Here is a 25,893-nt window from a genome sequence, read left to right as displayed (position 1 = left end):
TGATTCTTTATGCATCTGCATTTGTTTTGTTACCGTGTGATTCTTTATGCATCTGCATTTGTTTTGTTACCATGTGATTCTTTAGGCATCTGCATTTGTTTTGTTACCGTGTGATTCTTTAGGCATCTGCATTTGTTTTGTTACCGTGTGATTCTTTATGCATCTGCATTTGCTTTGTTACCGTGTGATTCTTTATGCATCTGCATTTGCTTTGTTACCGTGTGATTCTTTATGCATCTGCATTTGTTTTGTTACTGTGTGATTCTTTATGCATCAGCATTTGTTTTCTTACTGTGTGATTCTTTAGGCATCTGCATTTGTTTTGTTACCGTGTGATTCTTTATGCATCTGCATTTGTTTTGTTACCGTGTGATTCTTTATGCATCTGCATTTGTTTTGTTACCGTGTGATTCTTTATGCATCTGCATTTGTTTTGTTACCGTGTGATTCTTAAGGCATCTGCATTTGTTTTGTTACCATGTGATTCTTTATGCATCTGCATTTGTTTTGTTACCGTGAGATTCTTTATGCATCTGCATTTGTTTTGTTACCGTGAGATTCTTTATGCATCTGCATTTGTTTTGTTACCGTGTGATTCTTTATGCATCTGCATTTGTTTTGTTACCGTGTGATTCTTTATGCATCTGCATTTGTTTTGTTACCGTGTGATTCTTTAGGCATCTGCATTTGTTTTGTTACTGTGTGATTCTTTAGGCATCTGCATTTGTTTTGTTACCATGTGATTCTTTATGCATCTGCATTTGTTTTGTTACCGTGAGATTCTTTATGCATCTGCATTTGCTTTGTTACCGTGTGATTATTTATGCATCTGCATTTGTTTTGTTACCGTGTGATTCTTTATGCATCTGCATTTGTTTTGTTACAAATGTAAATTCATAACAAAAAATGATATTTGTTTAGTTTTTACAAAGCGAATATCTAAGCAAATGCACCAAATAAATATAAAGAAAACTAATAAATACCCTGCAGTGACGAAATTTGTCAGTATTAATTTTTTTTTCTTTAAGTTACCTGTAGGGGTTAAAATACTTAACCTCTAGTGCGCTGGAGAGCTGCACTAATGCCGCCCCTTCTTCTTAGAGTCACCGGCCGCACCAATAGGAAGTTTAGTGCAGTGGATCCCAGAGCTTGTGTTAAAGGACAAGGTCCATTTAGCGCAGGCGCTGGGATCCGCCATTCTAAGCCTCCTATTAAAGGGACAATAAACAATAAATAAATGCTAGTAGTGTCTATAAAACAATGGGAGTTGCCATGTTGTAACTTAGGTTACCTTCTCTGCTGTGGCTAATTAGGGACAGTTATAAATAGGTCACTAGAGGCAGTAGTCAATGGCTATGTGGAATATAACAGTAATCTGCACATTTCTAAAAGGAATTGAAAAGCTCCCAATTTCAGAATGCAATTACAGGAAAAGGGGACAAAATAAATAATGAAAGTATATTGCAGAGGTTTTTTTATATATAAGATTTATCATTATATTACCATCACAAAGTGTTTAATGTCCCTTTAACACAGCCCTGGGTTGTAAGAAGAAGGGGCCAGGGGATAGCGCAGCTCCAGTGCACTAGAGGTAAAGTATAAGGCTAAAAGAGTTTCACCTGTAGCAAAGGAACATTTACATTTGTTTAACGAAAACTAATGTAAATGTTCCACAAATATTCAGTATTCATTTTGTTTAAAATCAAACGAACACCAAAGAGTGCAGCAAAGGAAAAGTGGAGGAAACTAATTTCTATGAATATTTGTTCTTAAAGAGTCAGACGAAGCAAATTGTTTTAACAATGCATGTGTCTAGTTTGTTGAAGAGATACCCAGGTAGGTGTCTGGAGCACTACATGACAGGAAATAGTGCTGCCATCTAGTGTTCTTGCTAATGAATAACATTCTTACAACATTTCTGTCATATGGTGATGCAGATACATCCACGCTCCTGAGCTTACAGCCCTGCTTTTCAACAAAAGATACCAAGAGTATAAAGAAAATGTGATAATTTAAGTATATTAGAAAGTTGTTTAAAATTGCTGCTGTGTATGAATCATGAAAGAAAAATTTTGAGTTCCATATCCCTGAGGTGTTATCTGATGTACTGCCACGGCTATATTCTCACAAGACTAAGATTTGGTTTAGATGGTGCAAAACAACTGAAAAAACATTTGTATAGCTTGCATAAGAAAAAGTCCACACAGCAACAGTCTTGTAAGATGGTAACTGGACTACTGACCACGCCCACCAATGGTTTACATAACTCCACCCACTCTGGGCCACGCCCACCAATGGTTTACATAACTCCACCCACTCTGCTCCGCCCCAAAACAACCAATGTAATTACACACAATATATGCAAAATATGAAATACTCTAATATTCTGTTTAACCTGTAACTTACAGGAGATTGACAGATGTCAGGTCACCAGATTACACATTTTAGTATTCTGCTGTTGTAATGTAAAGTGCAGGATAGTCAGATGCTACAATATGCCAACAACTTTATACATAAGACCAGAGACCTCATGTCTGTTTCCCACAGTCACAGGCACTGATACCAAGCCCACACCTCAGGGAATAGTTTTATATTGTGGTACAGACGTCTGAGACGATTATACCGCAAGACATAAAACCAAAAACCTGGGACCGTCCCAAGAAAATCAATTAGATAGTATTAGTCTATGATAAATGTAAAGATTTTTCATGTGGATTAGAGATGTTTAAAATTCTCAATGATTTGTGTATCTCTTATAATACACTGGAATTCACCTCGGGCCGATTTATCAAGCTCGGTATGGAGCTTGATGCCCCTGTTTCTGCACGAGCCTTCAGGCTCGCCGGCAGTCCCACTGCTCCACAACTTGTCCGCCTGCTCTGAGGCCGCGGACAGAAATCAACCCGATCGAATACGATCGGGTTGATTGACACCCCCTGCTAGCCGCCAAATGGCCTTGAATCTGCAGGGGGCGGCATTGCACCAGCAGTTCACAAGAACTGCTGGTGCAATGACACGCTGTCGGCATTTACCGATGTGCAGCGGACATGATGCGCTACGTCATATCATGTCCGCTCGCACATTAATAAATATATCCACTCATCTCTTTAGCAGTATGAGATGTCTCTGTTAGATGTAGTGGGCTAGATTCATAGACACCTGTGAAGGGTCTCGTGGTAAAGCTGAGAGCATGTTTCATAGTAATTGCGCATTGCGTCCCCGATATCTTCCAGCATTTTGATAATTTCTGACATTTACATCTATAGTTGTGTGAAGTACCCAGTACATAATATCTCTCACATCGAACATGAACTGCAGGTAGCGCAGAGAAACACGAATTACAACTGCGACAACTTACAGAACGGAGATGTTTGTGGCGGTAAAATATTCTTGTGACTGTTTTGTTATGGTAATGTAGTCTCACTGGATAGGACAAAAGGTGTCTCCAGGGGCTGGACATGAAAGTATCAGGATATTCTAGAAGCGTAGTCATGATTTTTATCCTACATTTAGCCCCAGCATGTAGAATTCATAAAGATTTCATTGTCCTTGTGAAGTAGCTTTAGTGAATCTGGGACAGGGAGAACCTATCCTATGTGCAGGTGTTAAAGGGACGTTGTACACTTGATTTTTCTTTGTATAAATGTTTTATAGATGACCTATTTATACATCCCATCTGGGAGTGTTTTTGTACAATGTACAGTTTTGTTTATTTTTAAATAACATTGTGCTGATTTTCAGACTCCTAACCAAGCCCCAAAGTATTATGAGTCAGCAGGAATCTGTACACTTGAGTCTACGAGGCCCATTTATCAAGCTCCGAATGGAGCTTGTGGGACCGTGTTTCTGGCGAGTCTTCAGACTCGCCAGAAACAGCAGTTATGGAGCAACGGTCTAAAGACCGCTGCTCCATAACGCTGTCCGCCTGCTCTGAGCAGGCAGACAGACATCTCCGCAATTCAACCCGATCGAGTACGATCGGGTTGATTGACACCTCCCTGCTGGCGGCCCATTGGCTGCGAGTCTGCAGGGGGCGGCGTTGCACCAGCAGCTCTTGTGAGCTGCTGGTGCAATGCTGAATACGGAGAGCGTATTGCTCTCCGCATTCAGCGAGGTCTTGGGGACCTGATCTGACAGTGCGGATCAGGTCTGTCAGATCAGGTCCGCAAGACCTTTGCTAAATTGGCCTCTACATCTGTTTGTCTAATTGGTCTTTTCATAAGCAGGGGATGGGAGAGTGTCTGCTCTTCCTGCTTTCCCAGCCCCTTTCACTGGGTGTCCCAGCCTAAGCTCGTCAACAGGGCTAAATTGGGAGCTTCTAAGTAAGTTTTTAAAATGTTTTATATTGGATTTTTAGATCAGTATCTGTGCATATTATTCTTTATAGTAGTGTCTATTACATGCAGTTATATGACAATTGGTGTATACTGTCCCTTTAAGTATGTGCAAGCGATAAAAAGGAAGAGAGTGTGCAGAAATCTACATGGGATATCACACTGTCTGTACTTACTGGCTAGCTGGCTGTGTGCTCGGCTCTTCGCTCAGACCGTCTACAGCCTGCTCGTCATCACCAGTTGGATACTGCGTTTGTCTCTCTCGTCTGCGACGCTCTCTTGCTGCCTCCTCCTCATCCTCCACACTCCACTGAGTGGTCAGTCTATAAAGAAAAAATGAGAGCATGTAGTTGTGTATCTTATGGGAAGGAGATGTGTCTGTACTGTACATTACAGGATTGTCTGATGTCTCTGTACTGTACATTATAGGATTGTCTGATGTGTCTCTGTACTGTACATTATAGGATTGTCTGATGTGTCTGTACTGTACATTACAGGATTGTCTGATGTGCCTCTGTACTGTACATTATAGGATTGTCTGATGTGTCTCTGTACTGTACATTACAGGATTGTCTGATGTGTCTCTGTACTGTACATTATAGGATTGTCTGATGTGTCTGTACTGTACATAATAGGATTGTCTGATGTGTCTCTGTACTGTACATTACAGGATTGTCTGATGTGTCTGTACTGTACATTACAGGATTGTCTGATGTGTCTCTGTACTGTACATTATAGGATTGTCTGATGTGTCTCTGTACTGTACATTATAGGATTGTCTGATGTGTCTCTGTACTGTACATTACAGGATTGTCTGATGTGTCTGTACTGTACATTACAGGATTGTCTGATGTGTCTCTGTACTGTACATTATAGGATTGTCTGATGTGTCTCTGTACTGTACATTATAGGATTGTCTGATGTGTCTCTGTACTGTACATTATAGGATTGTCTGATGTGTCTGTACTGTACATAATAGGATTGTCTGATGTGTCTGTACTGTACATAATAGGATTGTCTGATGTGTCTGTACTGTACATTATAGGATTGTCTGATGTGTCTGTACTGTACATAATAGGATTGTCTGATGTGCCTCTGTACTGTACATTATAGGATTGTCTGATGTGTCTGTATTGTACATTACAGGATTGTCTGATGTGTCTCTGTACTGTACATTATAGGATTGTCTGATGTGTCTCTGTACTGTACATTATAGGATTGTCTGATGTGCCTCTGTACTGTACATAATAGGATTGTCTGATGTGTCTGTACTGTACATTACAGGATTGTCTGATGTGCCTCTGTACTGTACATAATAGGATTGTCTGATGTGTCTGTACTGTACATTACAGGATTGTCTGATGTGTCTGTATTGTACATTATATGATTGTCTGATGTGCCTCTGTACTGTACATTACAGGATTGTCTGATGTGTCTGTACTGTACATAATAGGATTATCTGATGTGCCTCTGTACTGTACATTATAGGATTGTCTGATGTGTCTCTGTACTGTACATTATAGGATTGTCTGATGTGTCTCTGTACTGTACATTATAGGATTGTCTGATGTGTCTCTGTACTGTACATTATAGGATTGTCTGATGTGTCTGTACTGTACATAATAGGATTGTCTGATGTGTCTGTACTGTACATTATAGGATTGTCTGATGTGTCTGTACTGTACATAATAGGATTGTCTGATGTGCCTCTGTACTGTACATTATAGGATTGTCTGATGTGTCTGTATTGTACATTACAGGATTGTCTGATGTGTCTCTGTACTGTACATTATAGGATTGTCTGATGTGTCTCTGTACTGTACATTATAGGATTGTCTGATGTGCCTCTGTACTGTACATAATAGGATTGTCTGATGTGTCTGTACTGTACATTACAGGATTGTCTGATGTGCCTCTGTACTGTACATAATAGGATTGTCTGATGTGTCTGTACTGTACATTACAGGATTGTCTGATGTGTCTGTACTGTACATTATATGATTGTCTGATGTGCCTCTGTACTGTACATTACAGGATTGTCTGATGTGTCTGTACTGTACATAATAGGATTATCTGATGTGTCTCTGTACTGTACATTATAGGATTGTCTGATGTGTCTCTGTACTGTACATTATAGGATTGTCTGATGTGTCTGTACTGTACATTATAGGATTGTCTGATGTGTCTCTGTACTGTACATTACAGGATTGTCTGATGTGTCTGTATTGTACATTATAGGATTGTCTGATGTGCCTCTGTACTGTACATTACAGGATTGTCTGATGTGTCTGTACTGTACATTATAGGATTGTCTGATGTGCCTCTGTACTGTACATTATAGGATTGTCTGATGTGCCTCTGTACTGTACATTATAGGATTGTCTGATGTGTCTGTACTGTACATTACAGGATTGTCTGATGTGTCTCTGTACTGTACATTACAGGATTGTCTGATGTGTCTCTGTACTGTACATTACAGGATTGTCTGATGTGTCTGTATTGTACATAATAGGATTGTCAGATGTGCCTCTGTACTGTACATTATAGGATTGTCTGATGTGTCTGTACTGTACATTACAGGATTGTCTGATGTGTCTGTACTGTACATTACAGGATTGTCTGATGTGTCTCTGTACTGTACATTACAGGATTGTCTGATGTGTCTGTACTGTACATAATAGGATTGTCTGATGTGCCTCTGTACTGTACATTATAGGATTGTCTGATGTGTCTGTACTGTACATTACAGGATTGTCTGATGTGTCTGTACTGTACATTACAGGATTGTCTGATGTGTCTCTGTACTGTACATTACAGGATTGTCTGATGTGTCTCTGTACTGTACATTATAGGATTGTCTGATGTGTCTCTGTACTGTACATTATAGGATTGTCTGATGCGTCTGTACTGTACATTATAGGATTGTCTGATGTGTCTCTGTACTGTACATTATAGGATTGTCTGATGTGTCTGTACTGTACATTACAGGATTGTCTGATGTGTCTCTGTACTCACCATTATAGGATTGTCTGATGTGTCTGTACTGTACATTACAGGATTGTCTGATGTGTCTGTACTGTACATTACAGGATTGTCTGATGTGTCTGTACTGTACATTATAGGATTGTCTGATGTGTCTCTGTACTGTACATTATAGGATTGTCTGATGTGTCTGTACTGTACATTACAGGATTGTCTGATGTGTCTCTGTACTGTACATTATAGGATTGTCTGATGTGTCTCTGTACTGTACATTATAGGATTGTCTGATGTGTCTGTACTGTACATTATAGGATTGTCTGATGTGTCTGTACTGTACATTACAGGATTGTCTGATGTGTCTGTAGTGTACATTATAGGATTGTCTGATGTGTCTCTGTACTGTACATTACAGGATTGTCTGATGTGTCTGTACTGTACATAATAGGATTGTCTGATGTGCCTCTGTACTGTACATTACAGGATTGTCTGATGTGCCTCTGTACTGTACATTATAGGATTGTCTGATGTGTCTCTGTACTGTACATTATAGGATTGTCTGATGTGTCTGTACTGTACATTACAGGATTGTCTGATGTGTCTGTACTGTACATTACAGGATTGTCTGATGTGTCTGTACTGTACATTATATGATTGTCTGATGTGTCTCTGTACTGTACATTACAGGATTGTCTGATGTGTCTCTGTACTGTACATTATAGGATTGTCTGATGTGTCTCTGTACTGTACATTATAGGATTGTCTGATGTGTCTGTACTGTACATTACAGGTTTGTCTGATGTGTCTCTGTACTGTACATTATAGGATTGTCTGATGTGTCTCTGTACTGTACATTATAGGATTGTCTGATGTGTCTGTACTGTACATTATAGGATTGTCTGATGTGTCTGTACTGTACATTACAGGATTGTCTGATGTGTCTGTACTGTACATTATAGGATTGTCTGATGTGTCTCTGTACTGTACATTACAGGATTGTCTGGTGTGTCTGTACTGTACATAATAGGATTGTCTGATGTGCCTCTGTACTGTACATTACAGGATTGTCTGATGTGTCTGTACTGTACATAATAGGATTGTCTGATGTGTCTCTGTACTGCAAATTATAGGATTGTCTGATGTGTCTCTGTACTGTACATTACAGGATTGTCTGATGTGTCTGTACTGTACATAATAGGATTGTCTGATGTGCCTCTGTACTGTACATTACAGGATTGTCTGATGTGTCTGTACTGTACATAATAGGATTGTCTGATGTGCCTCTGTACTGTACATTATAGGATTGTTTGATGTGTCTGTACTGTACATTATAGGATTGTCTGATGTGTCTCTGTACTGTACATAATAGGATTGTCTGATGTGCCTCTGTACTGTACATTATAGGATTGTCTGATGTGTCTCTGTACTGTACATTATAGGATTGTCTGATGTGTCTCTGTACTGTACATTATAGGATTGTCTGATGTGTCTCTGTACTGTACATTATAGGATTGTCTGATATGTCTCTGTACTGTACATTATTGGATTGTCTGATGTGTCTCTGTACTGTACATTATAGGATTGTCTGATGTGTCTCTGTACTGTACATTATAGGATTGTCTGATGTGCCTCTGTATTGTACATTATATGATTGTCTGATGTGTCTCTGTACTGTACATTATAGGATTGTCTGATGTGTCTCTGTACTGTACATTATAGGATTGTCTGATGTGCCTCTGTACTGTACATTATAGGATTGTCTGATGTGTCTCTGTACTGTACATTATAGGATTGTCTGATGTGCCTCTGTACTGTACATTATAGGATTGTCTGATGTGTCTCTGTACTGTACATTATAGGATTGTCTGATGTGTCTCTGTACTGTACATTATAGGATTGTCTGATGTGTCTCTGTACTGTACATTATAGGATTGTCTGATGTGTCTCTGTACTGTACATTATAGGATTGTCTGATGTGTCTCTGTACTGTACATAATAGCATTGTGTAACCAGTAGTCCCCTGTATGACAGCCGCAGCTCTGGGTCACAACGTTACATGCAGCTGTGAATTAGGGCATTAAAGGGAATCACTTCACTACTTGTGTTGCACATTTAAAGGGACAGTAAACACTTTGTAATTAAGACATTCCTGTCCTTCTGCTATAAAATGGCACAGCCGAAACAAATTAACATCCTTTTTACTGCAATTGTTTTTCAATAGCCAAACTTCATCTACCATTTGCCTTATTTGAAGGAATTGAGTCTGCAGACAACAAGGCTAGTCACTGTCATTATGTTTGTATAAAATAATTTTTTTGCATCTGTTATCAGATAAAGACAATTATGGACATATGTGCAGCAGGGTTAGCCTTGAGAGGTCAGCAGGTGCATTTCATGTTCTGAGCATTAGAAATCCTTATTTTCAGAGATAAATTAAAGGGATAAAATAAATAATGAAATGATATTGTAAAATAGTTTATTTACAAATAACTAAACATTTTATAATAAAAATCTCAAGGTGTTGAGTGTCCCTTTAAAGAAACACTGTACTCAAAACAAAATTCCATCATGCGGATAAAATAGCAGCATTTTAAATGGACAGGAAAGTGAAACTTTTGTGAATCAGATAATGCAGTTTTGATCTGTTAGTGACTTTCTAATGTCATATAAAATGAGTAATGTCAGTGTCCTTTGCCCAAAGACCAAATTACATTCCAAAATTTCAGGATACTTGGTAATAAGTTTAAAAAGTGTTGTCTTAGACTTTATCCTTCCAGCTGTGGAATTTGAGAAGTAAAAAATGGCCCCATAAATCGGTCATTCATTTATGCAGAATTTGGCATGTGATCATAAAAAAAACAGGACTGGCATATAAATGGACTCCAAAGTCAACATTAAACATTCATGATTCAGATAGAGCTGCAGTTTTAATTAACTTCAATTATGAAATTGCACACAGTCTTTGTATATGCACTGAGGCACCAGCTTCTACTGAGAATGGCCAAGAGATCACAGTGTATACGTATAGGAGTCTGTGATTGTCTGATTGCTGTCACATGATAAAGTTATATGCATGCTTTAAGAGGCACCAGATTCTACTGAGCATGTCCAAGAGATCACAGTGTATAAGAGTCTGTGATTGGCTGATGGCTGTCACATAATACAGTTATATGCACACTTTCAGAGGCACCAGATTCTACTGAGCATGTTCAAGAGATCATAGTGTATATGTATATGAATCAGTCATTGGCTGATGGCTGTCACATGATACAGGTATATGCACACTTTTAGAGGCACCACCTCCTGCTGGGCACGTGCAAGAGACCACAGTCTATATGTATATGACTCTGTGATTGGCTGATGTCTTTAAGATGTTTTGCAATGTTATCACACAATGACAACAATGACTGTAATGTCCCATTGTTGTTAGGTTTATTTATAAAATGCTTGTGCAAAGGATTCAGTTATAATTCACAAATCTAAGTTTGTTGTTCAGGTATTATTATTATATGGTCCCTTTCATTTACTGGTTAATTACATATTCTAGAGTGATCAGAAACTGGTCAGTTACAAAAGCGTTACACACGCGCCTGTACAATCATGAGCAATTTCTAGAGCCTGCATTTCTAACTCCGAGACTGGGAGGCTCAGGACCAGAGTCTGTGTAGGCTGCAATAGTGTTTAATTCACCTAAACCCATAGAAAACAGACTTGTGCTGATCAGGGAACATTTTATATCATTCTAATCACTGCTACAGTAAAAGCAACATCTCAGGGTTACAGGTTCCCTTTGTAGGTTCAGGTGAAAGCCTGACCCCTGCAGATTAGAGAGAGCAGACTCTTCCTCTTATAACCGGTCATCTTGTGTCCCATAATCACTGTGAAACGTCTAATGCAGCACTCACAGGTTTTATTATACACCAGGGATCCCAGCAGCTGCTATTAGCGCTTTATGGGGCGAAATGAAAAAACGCTCACAGGAGACCCAGCTGCAGAAGGGACGTAAATAGGCTGAGAAACAAACATCACAAAGATAAATAGGGCGAGAGTTGTGATAGCCAAGAGTTAGAGGAGAGCAGCAAATAATGCTTCATATATTTGTTCACAGTTATGTTTTCAGTGGGCAGCTTATAAGTAACATAACTGCTGTCGGGCTGATTCATTCAAATCATTATCTTGAATTGTGCTAGTGCTGAGGGATAGGTGCGCTAATGCTGAGAGATAGGTGCCCTAGTGCTGAGAGATAGGTGCACTAATGCTAAGAGATAGGTGCACTAATGCTGAGAGATAGGTGCGCTAGTGCTGAGAGATAGGTGCGCTAGTGCTGAGAGATAGGTGCGCTAGTGCTGAGAGATAGGTGCGCTAGTGCTGAGGGATAGGTGCGCTAGTGCTGATAGGTGCTCTAGTGCTGAGAGATAGGTGCGCTAGTGCTGAGAGATAGGTGCACTAATGCTGAGAGATAGGTGCGCTAATGCTAAGAGATAGGTGCACTAATGCTGAGAGATAGGTGCGCTAGTGCTGAGAGATAGGTGCGCTAGTGCTGAGAGATAGGTGCCCTAGTGCTGAGAGATAGGTGCACTAATGCTAAGAGATAGGTGCACTAATGCTGAGAGATAGGTGCGCTAATGCTAAGAGATAGGTGCACTAATGCTGAGAGATAGGTGCGCTAGTGCTGAGAGATAGGTGCACTAATGCTGAGAGATAGGTGCGCTAGTGCTGAGAGATAGGTGCGCTAGTGCTGAGGGATAGGTGCGCTAGTGCTGATAGGTGCCCTAGTGCTGAGAGATAGGTGTGCTAATGCTGAGAGATAGGTGCACTAATGCTGAGAGATAGGTTCGCTAGTGCTGAGAGATAGGTGCGCTAATGCTGAGAGATAGGTAGCGCTAGTGCTGAGGGATAGGTGCGCTAATGCTGAGAGATAGGTGCACTAATGCTGAGAGATAGGTGCGCTAGTGCTGAGAGATAGGTTTGCTAATGCTGAGAGATAGGTGCCCTAGTGCTGAGAGATAGGTGCACTAATGCTAAGAGATAGGTGCACAAATGCTGAGAGATAGGTGCGCCAATGCTGAGAGATAGGTGCCCTAGTGCTGAGAGATAGGTGCACTAATGCTAAGAGATAGGTGCACTAATGCTGAGAGATAGGTGCGCTAGTGCTGAGAGATAGGTGCACTAATGCTGAGAGATAGGTGCGCTAGTGCTGAGAGATAGGTGCGCTAGTGCTGAGGGATAGGTGCGCTAGTGCTGATAGGTGCCCTAGTGCTGAGAGATAGGTGCGCTAGTGCTGAGAGATAGGTGCGCTAATGCTGAGAGATAGGTGCACTAATGCTGAGAGATAGGTGCACTAATGCTGAGAGATAGGTTCGCTAGTGCTGAGAGATAGGTGCGCTAATGCTGAGAGATAGGTAGCGCTAGTGCTGAGGGATAGGTGCGCTAATGCTGAGAGATAGGTGCACTAATGCTGAGAGATAGGTGCCCTAGTGCTGAGGGATAGGTGCGCTAGTGCTGAGAGATAGGTGCGCTAGTGCTGAGAGATAGGTGCGCTAGTGCTGAGAGATAGGTGCGCTAATGCTGAGAGATAGGTGCGCTAGTGCTGAGAGATAGGTGCCCTAGTGCTGAGAGATAGGTGCCCTAGTGCTTAGAGATAGGTGCCCTAGTGCTGAGAGATAGGTGCGCTAGTGCTGAGAGATAGGTGCCCTAGTGCTGAGAGATAGGTGCCCTAGTGCTGAGAGATAGGTGCGCTAGTGCTGAGAGATAGGTGCCCTAGTGCTGAGAGATAGGTGCCCTAGTGCTGAGAGATAGGTGCGCTAGTGCTGAGAGATAGGTGCGCTAGTGCTGAGAGATAGGTGCACTAATGCTAAGAGATAGGTGCCCTAGTGCTGAGAGATAGGTGCGCTAGTGCTGAGAGATAGGTGCCCTAGTGCTGAGAGATAGGTGCCCTAGTGCTGAGAGATAGGTGCGCTAGTGCTGAGAGATAGGTGCGCTAGTGCTGAGAGATAGGTGCCCTAGTGCTGAGAGATAGGTGCCCTAGTGCTTAGAGATAGGTGCCCTAGTGCTGAGAGATAGGTGCGCTAGTGCTGAGAGATAGGTGCCCTAGTGCTGAGAGATAGGTGCCCTAGTGCTGAGAGATAGGTGCGCTAGTGCTGAGAGATAGGTGCCCTAGTGCTGAGAGATAGGTGCGCTAGTGCTGAGAGATAGGTGCCCTAGTGCTGAGAGATAGGTGCCCTAGTGCTGAGAGATAGGTGCCCTAGTGCTGAGAGATAGGTGCGCTAGTGCAGAGAGATAGGTGCGCTAGTGCTGAGAGAGATAGGTGCGCTAGTGCTGAGAGAGATAGGTGCGCTAGTGCTGAGAGAGATAGGTGCGCTAGTGCTGAGGGTACCTGGTATTGAGGGACAGGTTTGCTAGAGCTGAGAATAGCTGTATACCTGGTATTGAGGGACAGGTGCGCTAGTGCTGAGAGATAGGTGCGCTAGTGCTTAGGGTACCTGGTATTGAGGGACAGGTGCGCTAGAGGTGAGGATAGGTGTGTACCTGGTATTGAGGGACAGGTGCGATAGTGCTGAGGGATAACTGTGTACCTGGTATTGAGGGACAGGTGCGCTAGTGCTGAGGGATAACTCTGTACATGGTATTGAGTGATAGGTGCGCTAGTGCTGAGGGATAACTGTGTACATGGTATTGAGGGATAGGTGCGTTAGTGCTGAGGGATAACTGTGTACCTGGTATTGAGGGATAGGTGCCCTAGCACTGAGGGATAGCTGTGTACCTGGTATTGAGGAAAAGGGGCGCTAGCGCTGAGGGATAACTGCGTACCTGGAATTGAGGGATAGGTGTGTACCTGGTATTGATGGATAGGTGTGCTAGTGCTGAGGGTAACTGAGTACCTGGTATTGAGGGACAGGTGCGCTAGTGCTGAGGGATAACTGTATACCTGGTATTAAGTGATAGATGCGCTAGTACTGAGGGATAACTGTGTACCTGGTATTGAGGGACAAGTGCGCTAGTGCTGAGGGATAACTGTGTAACTGGTATTGAGGGATAGGTGCGCTAGTGCTGAGGGATAGGTGCGTTAGTGCTGAAGGATAACTGTGTATCTGGTATTGAGGGAAAGGTGCGCTAGTGCTGAGGGATAGGTGCGCTAGTGCTGAGGGATAACTGTGTACCTGGTATTGAGGGATAGGTGCACTAGTGCTGAGGGATAGGTGCACTAGTGCTGAGGGATAGGTGCGCTAGTGCTGATAGGTGCCCAGATAGGTGCGCTAGTGCTGAGAGATAGGTGCGCTAGTGCTGAGAGATAGGTGCACTAATGCTGAGAGATAGGTGCACTAATGCTGAGAGATAGGTTCACTAGTGCTGAGAGATAGGTGCGCTAGTGCTGAGAGATAGGTGCGCTAATGCTAAGAGATAGGTGCACTAATGCTGAGAGATAGGTGCCCTAGTGCTGAGAGATAGGTGCACTAATGCTGAGAGATAGGTGCGCTAGTGCTGAGAGATAGGTGCGCTAGTGCTGAGGGATAGGTGCGCTAGTGCTGATAGGTGCCCTAGTGCTGAGAGATAGGTGCGCTAATGCTGAGAGATAGGTGCACTAATGCTGAGAGATAGGTTCGCTAGTGCTGAGAGATAGGTGCGCTAATGCTGAGAGATAGGTAGCGCTAGTGCTGAGGGATAGGTGCGCTAGTGCTGAGAGATAGGTGCGCTAATGCTGAGAGATAGGTGCCCTAGTGCTGAGAGATAGGTGCCCTAGTGCTGAGAGATAGGTGCGCTAGTGCTGAGAGATAGGTGCCCTAGTGCTGAGAGATAGGTGCGCTAGTGCTGAGAGATAGGTGCGCTAGTGCTGAGAGATAGGTGCGCTAGTGCTGAGAGATAGGTGCGCTAGTGCTGAGAGATAGGTGCCCTAGTGCTGAGAGATAGGTGCCCTAGTGCTGAGAGATAGGTGCCCTAGTGCTGAGAGATAGGTGCGCTAGTGCTGAGAGATAGGTGCGCTAGTGCTGAGAGATAGGTGCGCTAGTGCTGAGAGAGATAGGTGCGCTAGTGCTGAGGGTACCTGCTATTGAGGGACAGGTTTGCTAGAGCTGAGAATAGCTGTATACCTGGTATTGAGGGACAGGTGCGCTAGTGCTGAGAGATAGGTGCGCTAGTGCTTAGGGTACCTGGTATTGAGGGACAGGTGCGCTAGAGCTGAGGATAGGTGTGTACCTGGTATTGAGGGACAGGTGCGATAGTGCTGAGGGATAACTGTGTACCTGGTATTGAGGGACAGGTGCGCTAGTGCTGAGGGATAACTGTGTACATGGTATTGAGTGATAGGTGCGCTAGTGCTGAGGGATAACTGTGTACATGGTATTGAGGGATAGGTGCGTTAGTGCTGAGGGATAACTGTGTACCTGTTATTGAGGGATAGGTGCCCTAGCGCTGAGGGATAGCTGTGTACCTGGTATTGAGGAAAAGGGGCGCTAGCGCTGAGGGATAACTGCGTACCTGGAATTGAGGGATAGGTGTGTACCTGGTATTGATGGATAGTTGTGCTAGTGCTGAGGGTAACTGTGTACCTGGTATTGAGGGACAGGTGCGCTAGTGCTGAGGGATAACTGTATACCTGGTATTAAGTGATAGATGTGCTAGTGCTGAGGGATAACTGTGTACCTGGTATTGAGGGACAAGTGCGCTAGTGCTGAGCGATAACTGTGTACCTGGTATTGAGGGATAGGTGCACTAATGCTAAGGGATAACTGTGTACCTGGTATTGAGGGATAGGTGCGCTAGTGCTGAGAGATAGGTTCGCTAGTGCTGAGGGATAAATGTGTACCTGGTATTGAGGAGGTAGCGCTACTGCTGAGGGATAACTGTGTACATGGTATTAAGGGATAGGTGCGCTAGTGCTGAGGGATAACTGTGTACCTGGTATTGAGGGATAGGTGCCCTAGCGCTGAGGGATAGCTGTGTACCTGGTATTGAGGAATAGGTGCGCTAGCGCTGAGGGATAACTGCATACCTGGAATTGAGGGATAGGTGTGTACCTGGTATTGAGAGATAGGTGTGCTAGTGCTGAGGGTAACTGTGTACCTGGTATTGAGGGACAGGTGTGCTAATGCTGAGGGATAACTGTATACCTGGTATTAAGTGATAGATGCGCTAGTGCTGAGGGATAACTGTGTACCTGGTATTGAGGGATAGGTGCCCTAGCACTGAGGGATAGCTGTGTACCTGGTATTGAGGAAAAGGGGCGCTAGCGCTGAGGGATAACTGCGTACCTGGAATTGAGGGATAGGTGTGTACCTGGTATTGATGGATAGGTGTGCTAGTGCTGAGGGTAACTGTGTACCTGGTATTGAGGGACAAGTGCTCTAGTGCTGAGGGATAACTGTATACCTGGTATTAAGTGATAGATGCGCTAGTGCTGAGGGATAACTGTGTACCTGGTATTGAGGGACAAGTGCGCTAGTGCTGAGGGATAACTGTGTACCTGGTATTGAGGGATAGGTGCGCTAGTGCTGAGGGATAGGTGCGTTAGTGCTGAAGGATAACTGTGTATCTGGTATTGAGGGAAAGGTGCGCTAGTGCTGAGGGATAGGTGCACTAGTGCTGAGGGATAGGTGCGCTAGTGCTAATAGGTGCCCAGATAGGTGCGCTAGTGCTGAGAGATAGGTGCGCTAGTGCTGAGAGATAGGTGCACTAATGCTGAGAGATAGGTGCACTAATGCTGAGAGATAGGTTCGCTAGTGCTGAGAGATAGGTGCGCTAGTGCTGAGAGATAGGTGCGCTAATGCTGAGAGATAGGTGCACTAATGCTGAGAGATAGGTGCCCTAGTGCTGAGAGATAGGTGCACTAATGCTGAGAGATAGGTGCGCTAGTGCTGAGAGATAGGTGCGCTAGTGCTGAGGGATAGGTGCGCTAGTGCTGATAGGTGCCCTAGTGCTGAGAGATAGGTGCGCTAATGCTGAGAGATAGGTGCACTAATGCTGAGAGATAGGTTCGCTAGTGCTGAGAGATAGGTGCGCTAATGCTGAGAGATAGGTAGCGCTAGTGCTGAGGGATAGGTGCGCTAGTGCTGAGAGATAGGTGCGCTAATGCTGAGAGATAGGTGCGCTAGTGCTGAGAGATAGGTGCGCTAGTGCTGAGAGATAGGTGCCCTAGTGCTGAGAGATAGGTGCGCTGGTGCTGAGAGATAGGTGTGCTAGTGCTGAGAGATAGGTGCCCTAGTGCTGAGAGATAGGTGCCCTAGTGCTGAGAGATAGGTGCCCTAGTGCTGAGAGATAGGCACGCTAGTGCTGAGAGATAGGTGCGCTAGTGCTGAGAGATAGGTGCGCTAGTGCTGAGAGATAGGTGCCCTAGTGCTGAGAGATAGGTGCCCTAGTGCTGAGAGATAGGTGCCCTAGTGCTGAGAGATAGGTGCGCTAGTGCTGATAGGTGCGCTAGTGCTGAGAGATAGGTGCGCTAGTGCTGAGAGATAGGTGCGCTAGTGCTGAGAGAGATAGGTGCGCTAGTGCTGAGGGTACCTGGTATTGAGGGACAGGTTTGCTAGAGCTGAGAATAGCTGTATACCTGGTATTGAGGGACAGGTGCGCTAGTGCTGAGAGATAGGTGCGCTAGTGCTTAGGGTACCTGGTATTGAGGGACAGGTGCGCTAGAGCTGAGGATAGGTGTGTACCTGGTATTGAGGGACAGGTGCGATAGTGCTGAGGGATAACTGTGTATCTGGTATTGAGGGACAGGTGCGCTAGTGCTGAGGGATAACTGTGTACATGGTATTGAGTGATAGGTGCGCTAGTGCTGAGGGATAACTGTGTACATGGTATTGAGGGATAGGTGCATTAGTGCTGAGGGATAACTGTGTACCTGGTATTGAGGGATAGGTGCCCTAGCGCTGAGGGATAGCTGTGTACCTGGTATTGAGGAAAAGGGGCGCTAGCGCTGAGGGATAACTGCGTACCTGGAATTGAGGGATAGGTGTGTACCTGGTATTGATGGATAGTTGTGCTAGTGCTGAGGGTAACTGTGTACCTGGTATTGAGGGACAGGTGCGCTAGTGCTGAGGGATAACTGTATACCTGGTATTAAGTGATAGATGTGCTAGTGCTGAGGGATAACTGTGTACCTGGTATTGAGGGACAAGTGCGCTAGTGCTGAGCGATAACTGTGTACCTGGTATTGAGGGATAGGTGCACTAATGCTAAGGGATAACTGTGTACCTGGTATTGAGGGATAGGTGCGCTAGTGCTGAGGGATAGGTGCGTTAGTGCTGAGGGATAAATGTGTACCTGGTATTGAGGGATAGGTGCGCTACTGCTGAGGGATAACTGTGTACATGGTATTAAGGGATAGGTGCGCTAGTGCTGAGGGATAACTGTGTACCTGGTATTGAGGGATAGGTGCCCTAGCGCTGAGGGATAGCTGTGTATCTGGTATTGAGGAATAGGTGCGCTAGCGCTGAGGGATAACTGCATACCTGGAATTGAGGGATATGTGTGTACCTGGTATTGAGAGATAGGTGTGCTAGTGCTGAGGGTAACTGTGTACCTGGTATTGAGGGACAGGTGTGCTAATGCTGAGGGATAACTGTATACCTGGTATTAAGTGATAGATGCGCTAGTGCTGAGGGATAACTGTGTTCCTGGTATTAAGGGATAGGTGCACCAGCGCTGAGGGATAGCTGTGTACCTGGTATTGAGGAATAGGTGCGCTAGTGCTGAGGGTAACTGTGTACCTGGTATTGAGGGATAGGTGTGCTAGTGCTGAGGGTAACTGTGTACCTGTTATTGAGGGATAGGTACACTAGCGCTGAGGGTAACTGTGTACCTGGTATTGAGGGATAGGTGCGCTAGTGCTGAGGGTAACTGTGTACCTGGTATGGAGGGATAGGTGCGCTAGTGCTGAGGGATAACTGTGTACCTGTTATTGAGGGATAACTGGGTACCTGTTATTGAGGGATAGGTGCACTAGCGCTGAGGGATAACTGTATACCTGGTATTGAGGGATAACTGTGTACCTGGAATTGAGGGATAGGTGCGCTAGTGCTGAGGTTAACTGTGTACCTGGTATTGAGGGATAGGTGCGCTAGTACTGAGGGTAACTCTGTACCTGGTATTGAGGGATAGGTGCGCTAGTGCTAAGGGATAACTGTGTACCTGGTATTGAGGGATAACTGTGTACCTGGTATTGAGGGATAGCTGTGTACCTGGTATTGAGGGATAGCTGTGTACCTGTTATTGAGGGATAACTGTGTACCTGTTATTGAGGGATAACTGTGTACCTGTTATTGAAGGATAACTGTGTACCTGTTATTGAGGGATAACTGTGTACCTGTTATTGAGGGATAACTGTGTACCTGTTATTGAGGGATAACTGTGTACCTGTTATTGAGGGATAGGTGCACTAGCGCTGAGGGTAACTGTGTACCTGGTATTGAGGGATAGGTGCGCTAGTGCTGAGGGTAACTGTGTACCTGGTATGGAGGGATAGGTGCGCTAGTGCTGAGGGATAACTGTGTACCTGTTATTGAGGGATAACTGGGTACCTGTTATTGAGGGATAGGTGCACTAGCGCTGAGGGATAACTGTATACCTGGTATTGAGGGATAACTGTGTACCTGGAATTGAGGGATAGGTGCGCTAGTGCTGAGGTTAACTGTGTACCTGGTATTGAGGGATAGGTGCGCTAGTACTGAGGGTAACTCTGTACCTGGTATTGAGGGATAGGTGCGCTAGTGCTAAGGGATAACTGTGTACCTGGTATTGAGGGATAACTGTGTACCTGGTATTGAGGGATAGCTGTGTACCTGGTATTGAGGGATAGCTGTGTACCTGTTATTGAGGGATAACTGTGTACCTGTTATTGAGGGATAACTGTGTACCTGTTATTGAAGGATAACTGTGTACCTGTTATTGAGGGATAACTGTGTACCTGTTATTGAGGGATAACTGTGTACCTGGTATTGAGGGATAACTGTGTACCTGGTATTGAGGGATAGGTGCACTAGCGCTGAGGGATAACTGTATACCTGGTATTTAGGGATAGGTGCGCTAGTGCTGAGGGATAACTGTGTACCTGGTATTGAGGGATAACTGTGTACCTGTTATTGAGGGATAACTGTGTACCTGTTATTGAGGGATAACTGTGTACCTGTTATTGAGGGATAACTGTGTACCTGTTATTGAGGGATAACTGTGTACCTGTTATTGAGGGATAGGTGCACTAGCGCTGAGGGATAACTGTGTACCTGGTATTGAGGGATAGGTGTGCTAGTGCTGAGGGATAACTGTGTACCTGGTATTGAGGGATAGGTGCGCTAGTGCTTAGGGATAACTGTATATCTGGTATTGAGGGATAACTGTATATCTGGTATTGAGGGATAACTGTGTACCTGGTATTGAGGGATAGGTGCGCTAGTGCTGAGGGATAACTGTGTACCTGTTATTGAGGGATAACTGTGTACCTGTTATTGAGGGATAACTGTGTACCTGGTATTGAGGGATAACTGTGTACCTGGTATTGAGGGATAACTGTGTACCTGTTATTGAGGGATAACTGTGTACCTGTTATTGAGGGATAAATGTGTACCTGGTATTGAGGGATAGATGCGCTAGCGCTGAGGGATAACTGTGTACCTGGTATTGAGGGATAGATGCGCTAGCGCTGAGGGATAACTCTGTACCTGGTATTGAGGGATAACTCTGTACCTGGTATTGAGGGATAGGTGCGCTAGTGCTGATTGATAACTGTGTACCTGGTATTGAGGGATAGGTGCGCTAGTGCTGAGGGATAACTGTGTACCTGGTATTGAGGGATAGGTGCACTAGCGCTGAGGGATAACTGTGTACCTGGTATTGAGGGATAGGTGCACTAGCGCTGAGGGATAGTTGTGTACCTGGTATTGAGGAATAACTGTGTACCTGGTATTGAGGGATAACTGTGTACCTGGTATTGAGGGATAGGTGCACTAGCGCTGAGGGATAACTGTATACCTGGTATTTAGGGATAGGTGCGCTAGTGCTGAGGGATAACTGTGTACCTGGTATTGAGGGATAACTGTGTACCTGGTATTGAGGGATAGGTGCGCTAGTGCTGAGGGAATAACTGTGTACCTGGTATTGAGGGATAGGTGCACTAGCGCTGAGGGATAGCTGTGTACCTGGTATTGAGGGATAGGTGCGCTAGTGCTGAGGGATAACTGTGTGCCTGGTATTGAGGGATAACTGTGTACCTGGTATTGAGGGATAGGTGCACTAGTGCTGAGGAATAACTGTGTACCTGGTATTGAGGGATAGGTGCACTAGCGCTGAGGGTAACTGTGTATCTGGTATTGAGGGATAGGTGCGCTAGCGCTGAGGGATAGCTGTGTACCTGGTATTGAGGAATAGGTGCGCTAGTGCTGAGGGATAACTGTGTACCTGCTATTGAGGGATAGGTGCACTAGCGCTGAGGGTAACTGTGTACCTGGTATTGAGGGATAGGTGCGCTAGTGCTGAAGGATAACTGTATACCTGGTATTGAAGGATAACTGTGTACCTGGTATTGAGGGATAGGTGCACTAGTGCTGAGGGATAACTGTATACCTGGTATTGACGGATAACTGTGTACCTGGTATTGAGGGATAGGTGCGCTAGCGCTGAGGGATAGCTGTGTACCTGGTATTGAGGGATAGGTGCACTAGTGTTGAGGAATAACTGTGTACATGGTATTGAGGGATAGGTGCGCTAGCGCTGAGGGATAACTGTGTACATGGTATTGAGGGATAGGTGCGCTAGTGCTGAGGGATAACTGTGTACCTGGTATTGAGGGATAGGTGCTCTAGCGCTGAGGGATAACTGTGTACATGGTATTGAGGGATAGGTGCGCTAGTGCTGATGGATAACTGTGTACCTGGTATTGAGGAATAGGTGCCCTAGCACTGAGGGATAGCTGTGTACCTGGTATTGAGGGATAACTGTGTACCTGGTATTGAGGGATAGGTGTGCTAGTGCTGAGGTTAACTGTGTACCTGGTATTGAGGGATAGGTGCGCTAGTGCTGAGGGATAACTGTGTACCTGGTATTGAGGGATAGGTGCGCTAGCGCTGAGGGATAGCTGTGTACCTGGTATTGAGGGATAGGTGCGCTAGCGCTGAGGGATAGCTGTGTACCTGGTATTGAGGGATAGGTGCACTAGCGCTGAGGGATAGTTGTGTACCTGGTATTGAGGGATAGGTGTGCTAGCACTGAGGGATAGCTGTGTACCTGGTATTGAGGGATAGGTGCGCTAGCACTGAGGGATAGTTGTGTACCTGGTATTGAGGGATAGGTGTGCTAGCGCTGAGGGATAGCTGTGTACCTGGTTTTGAGGGATAGGTGCGTTAGTGCTAAGGGATAACTGTGTACCTGGTATTGAGGGATAGGTGCTCTAGCACTGAGGGATAGCTGTGTACCTGGTATTGAGGGATAGGTGCGTTAGTGCTAAGGGATAACTGTGTACCTATTATTGAGGGATAGGTGCGCTAGCGCTGGAAAGTAAAGTATAAAGTTTATAGTGTATCAAACCTTTATAATTGCACTAATTAATTCATAAGAGACAAACATTTTCAGAAGAAAGAGATGAGCGCACACATTTACATTCACGTAGAACAACAAAAGTAGTTAGAAACAGAAGTAAACTGGTCCCTGGCTTCTGTGATTTGTTAAGCGCTGGCGTAATGACTGAAAACTCTTTCTAATGTATACACAGCTGTTCTCCGACTGCCAGGAATTAGATTCCTCCCCTCAGTTTGGCTTGAGTTGTGCCCCAGGGTATGTGGGTGTGTTAGGATGGTTTGGGGTAACAGCTGGGCAAGTGATGGCATTAGCATCCTATCCCGTCCTCTCTCAGGAATGTGTATGACCCCTGACAGTATACATATGATTGCGCTAATGAAATTGTTATCCAGTAAAGTCTACACTCTACAGGAGCTGGTGTCATAGCTCTGCCAATTAGTATTATTATCATTTATTTGTATAGCGCTGCCAAAAGATACCTTCCCACCAAGCTTAAAGGGGCATCACAAACAGAATGACACTTTCATGATTTAAAGAAAAGTAAAATATAACTTTTTTATATGATTTTTAATGTTCTGTTCTATTGTCAACTGTACCTTTCTCTGTCTCACTTTTCTCTTTTCCTTGAGAGCATACTGAGGTATACTCAGGTGCATGCACAAATAGTGCTCGAGACACGTGCACACTCCTGACCCTACCTCAGTATGCTGTCATGGAAAGGAGTTAAGTTTCAACAAAGGAGATCAAGCAAACAATGTAAATGTGATAATAATAGTATATTAGTTGTAATGTACACGTTCTGTCTTAGCCATGAAACTTTCATTTTTATTTCTATATCCCATTAAAGGGACAGTCTAGTCAAAATTAAACTTTTCATGATTCAGATAGGGCATGCAATGTTGAAAAATTTCCAGTTTACTTTTAACATCAAATTTGCTTTGTTCTCTTGGTATTCTTTGTTGAAAGCTAAACCTAGGTAGCTCATATGCTAATTCTAAGCCCTTGAAGGTCACCTCTTGTCTCAGTGCATTTCGACAGTTTTTCAGCGCTAGTTCATGTGTGTCATATAGATAACATTGTGCTCGATCCAGTAGAGTTATTTAGGAGTCAGCACTGATTGGCTAAAATGCAAGTCTGTAAAAAGCACTGAGATAAAGGGGCAGTCTGCAGAGGCTTAGATACAAGGTAATCACAGAGGTAAAAAGTATATTAATATAACTGTGTTGGTTCTGCAAAACTGGGGAATGGTTAATAAAGGGATTATCTATCTTTTTAAACAATAACAATTCTGGAGTAGACTGTCCCTTTAATTAGGATATGTCCTGCAGTTACTGTAATGGTTTGTAGCGTATCCAGGATGATTCATTCTCTGCTTTCATGGGGTGTGAGGAGAAGCAAAGGGAGGAAGAATTGACACGTAATCACATAACCCCTCATGCACACTATTATGTCATGTGCTTACAGACACACTGCTATACTGTACGCTAACATAAGTACACCAGCGCGCAGGGAATGCTGGTTCATTTATCAGGGACTTTATCTTAACAAGGTTTATAGTAAGATTACACATGTATAAACAGACCCCACAGGCACTGTCAGCGCACATCAGTCTGGCTCAGAGCTTCCTGTAACACTATTAACATGCAATTTATGCAATTATCAATATACAGGACAAACCTCTAGGGAAATCCGCAAAAGATTCGGTGAACACACTAGAGATGTAAAAGAATTGTAATAAGGATTCAGCAGTGGCTAATCACTTTAATGGTTACCATTTCACCAACATAGCAGATATGACCATCAAGGTTATCGATATAGCTACCATCCCCATCAGAGGGGGTAATAAATTTAAACTTTTGGGGGGAAAAAGAGCTGTTTTGGATGCTTAAATTAAAAACATGTTCTCCCATGGGGATGAATCATGAGTGTGACATTATCTATTTCATTGATAAATATTTTATTTCCTAGTCTCTATTCCACAAGTTATTGTGGGGTGTCACTCTCAATCCTCTCCATGCTATAGCAGTGTTCTTGCACCGTAATTGTTATATATCTCTGCGTGCTTTCTAGAAATATAGAACACATTCTATGTATATAAAACTTTGGCTTAATTATATACTTTTTTGCTGTTTTTGAGCAAAAACTTCTTAAAGACTCAATATGTAATACATAGTTGTGCTAACACTGTATATAATGTATATTTCTGTCATTAACAGGTACACTGTAATTATTAGGATCTGTTTATTTTAACTTATCCATGTTTACATCCGAGCATCTCTATAGGGGGAGGCCTTTTTCTGTTGATTTGGCGCAATTAAGAGCTTAGCATTAAGCCGTAGCCTATCACTTGTAAGCAGCCCCTTTAAATAGAATATGCCCAGTGTAACCAATTAGTCTATGAATAAGCGCCTCTAGGGGACGCGAAACGCGTCAGCAATCGTGTTTGTTTGTCTGCATGCCTGCCCACCCTTGGCTTTACCTATGTGCTTACAGTGTTTTTGCTGCTGTATTTTTTTAACTTTTCACATTAAACTTGGCATTTTTATTGGTTCCCATGTGCAGTGCCTGCTTCCTTTGTTCACCAAGTATCAACCCTGCCCTCCACCGAACACCACTACCTCTCTGTCTGTGATTCTGCAATAGTGAAATAAAAATACTAATCCTAAAATATTCCTTTATTCTCTCCCCCATTCACTATAACTCCACTTTGTTGTGACAGTTCTCAAACACACACACAGTATTTTATCCATTATTACATTTATGTCTGTCACACTGCACACATATACACACTAACACTGCACACATACACAAACTCACATACACACATATACACACACTGCACACATATACACACTCATATACATACTCACATACATACTCACACTGCACACATATACACACTCACATACATATACATACTCACACTGCACACATATGAACACTCACATACATACTCACACTGCACACATATACACACTCACACTGCACATATACACAAACTCACATACATATATATATACTCACACTGCACACATATGCAAACTCACATACATATACATACTCACATGCACACATACAC

General features: G+C 43.7%; 1 protein-coding gene across 2 annotated transcripts in view; it reads right to left on the bottom strand.

Moving 5' to 3' along the window:
* The window catches only part of LSP1 (lymphocyte specific protein 1), a 183,489-nt gene that overhangs the window by 63,042 nt on the left and 94,554 nt on the right, over positions 1–25,893 (bottom strand). For both annotated transcript variants that reach the window (XM_053720493.1, XM_053720494.1), the window contains exon 2: positions 4,511–4,657. In XM_053720493.1, coding sequence (XP_053576468.1) covers positions 4,511–4,657 — 147 coding nt within the window. The remainder of the gene's footprint in view (positions 1–4,510; positions 4,658–25,893) is intronic.

The sequence above is a fragment of the Bombina bombina genome, chromosome 7 (genome assembly GCF_027579735.1).
Source record: "Bombina bombina isolate aBomBom1 chromosome 7, aBomBom1.pri, whole genome shotgun sequence".
NCBI lineage: Eukaryota > Metazoa > Chordata > Amphibia > Anura > Bombinatoridae > Bombina > Bombina bombina.
Note: the sequence above shows the minus strand (reverse complement) of the source record. Positions and strands in the feature narration are given on the sequence as shown.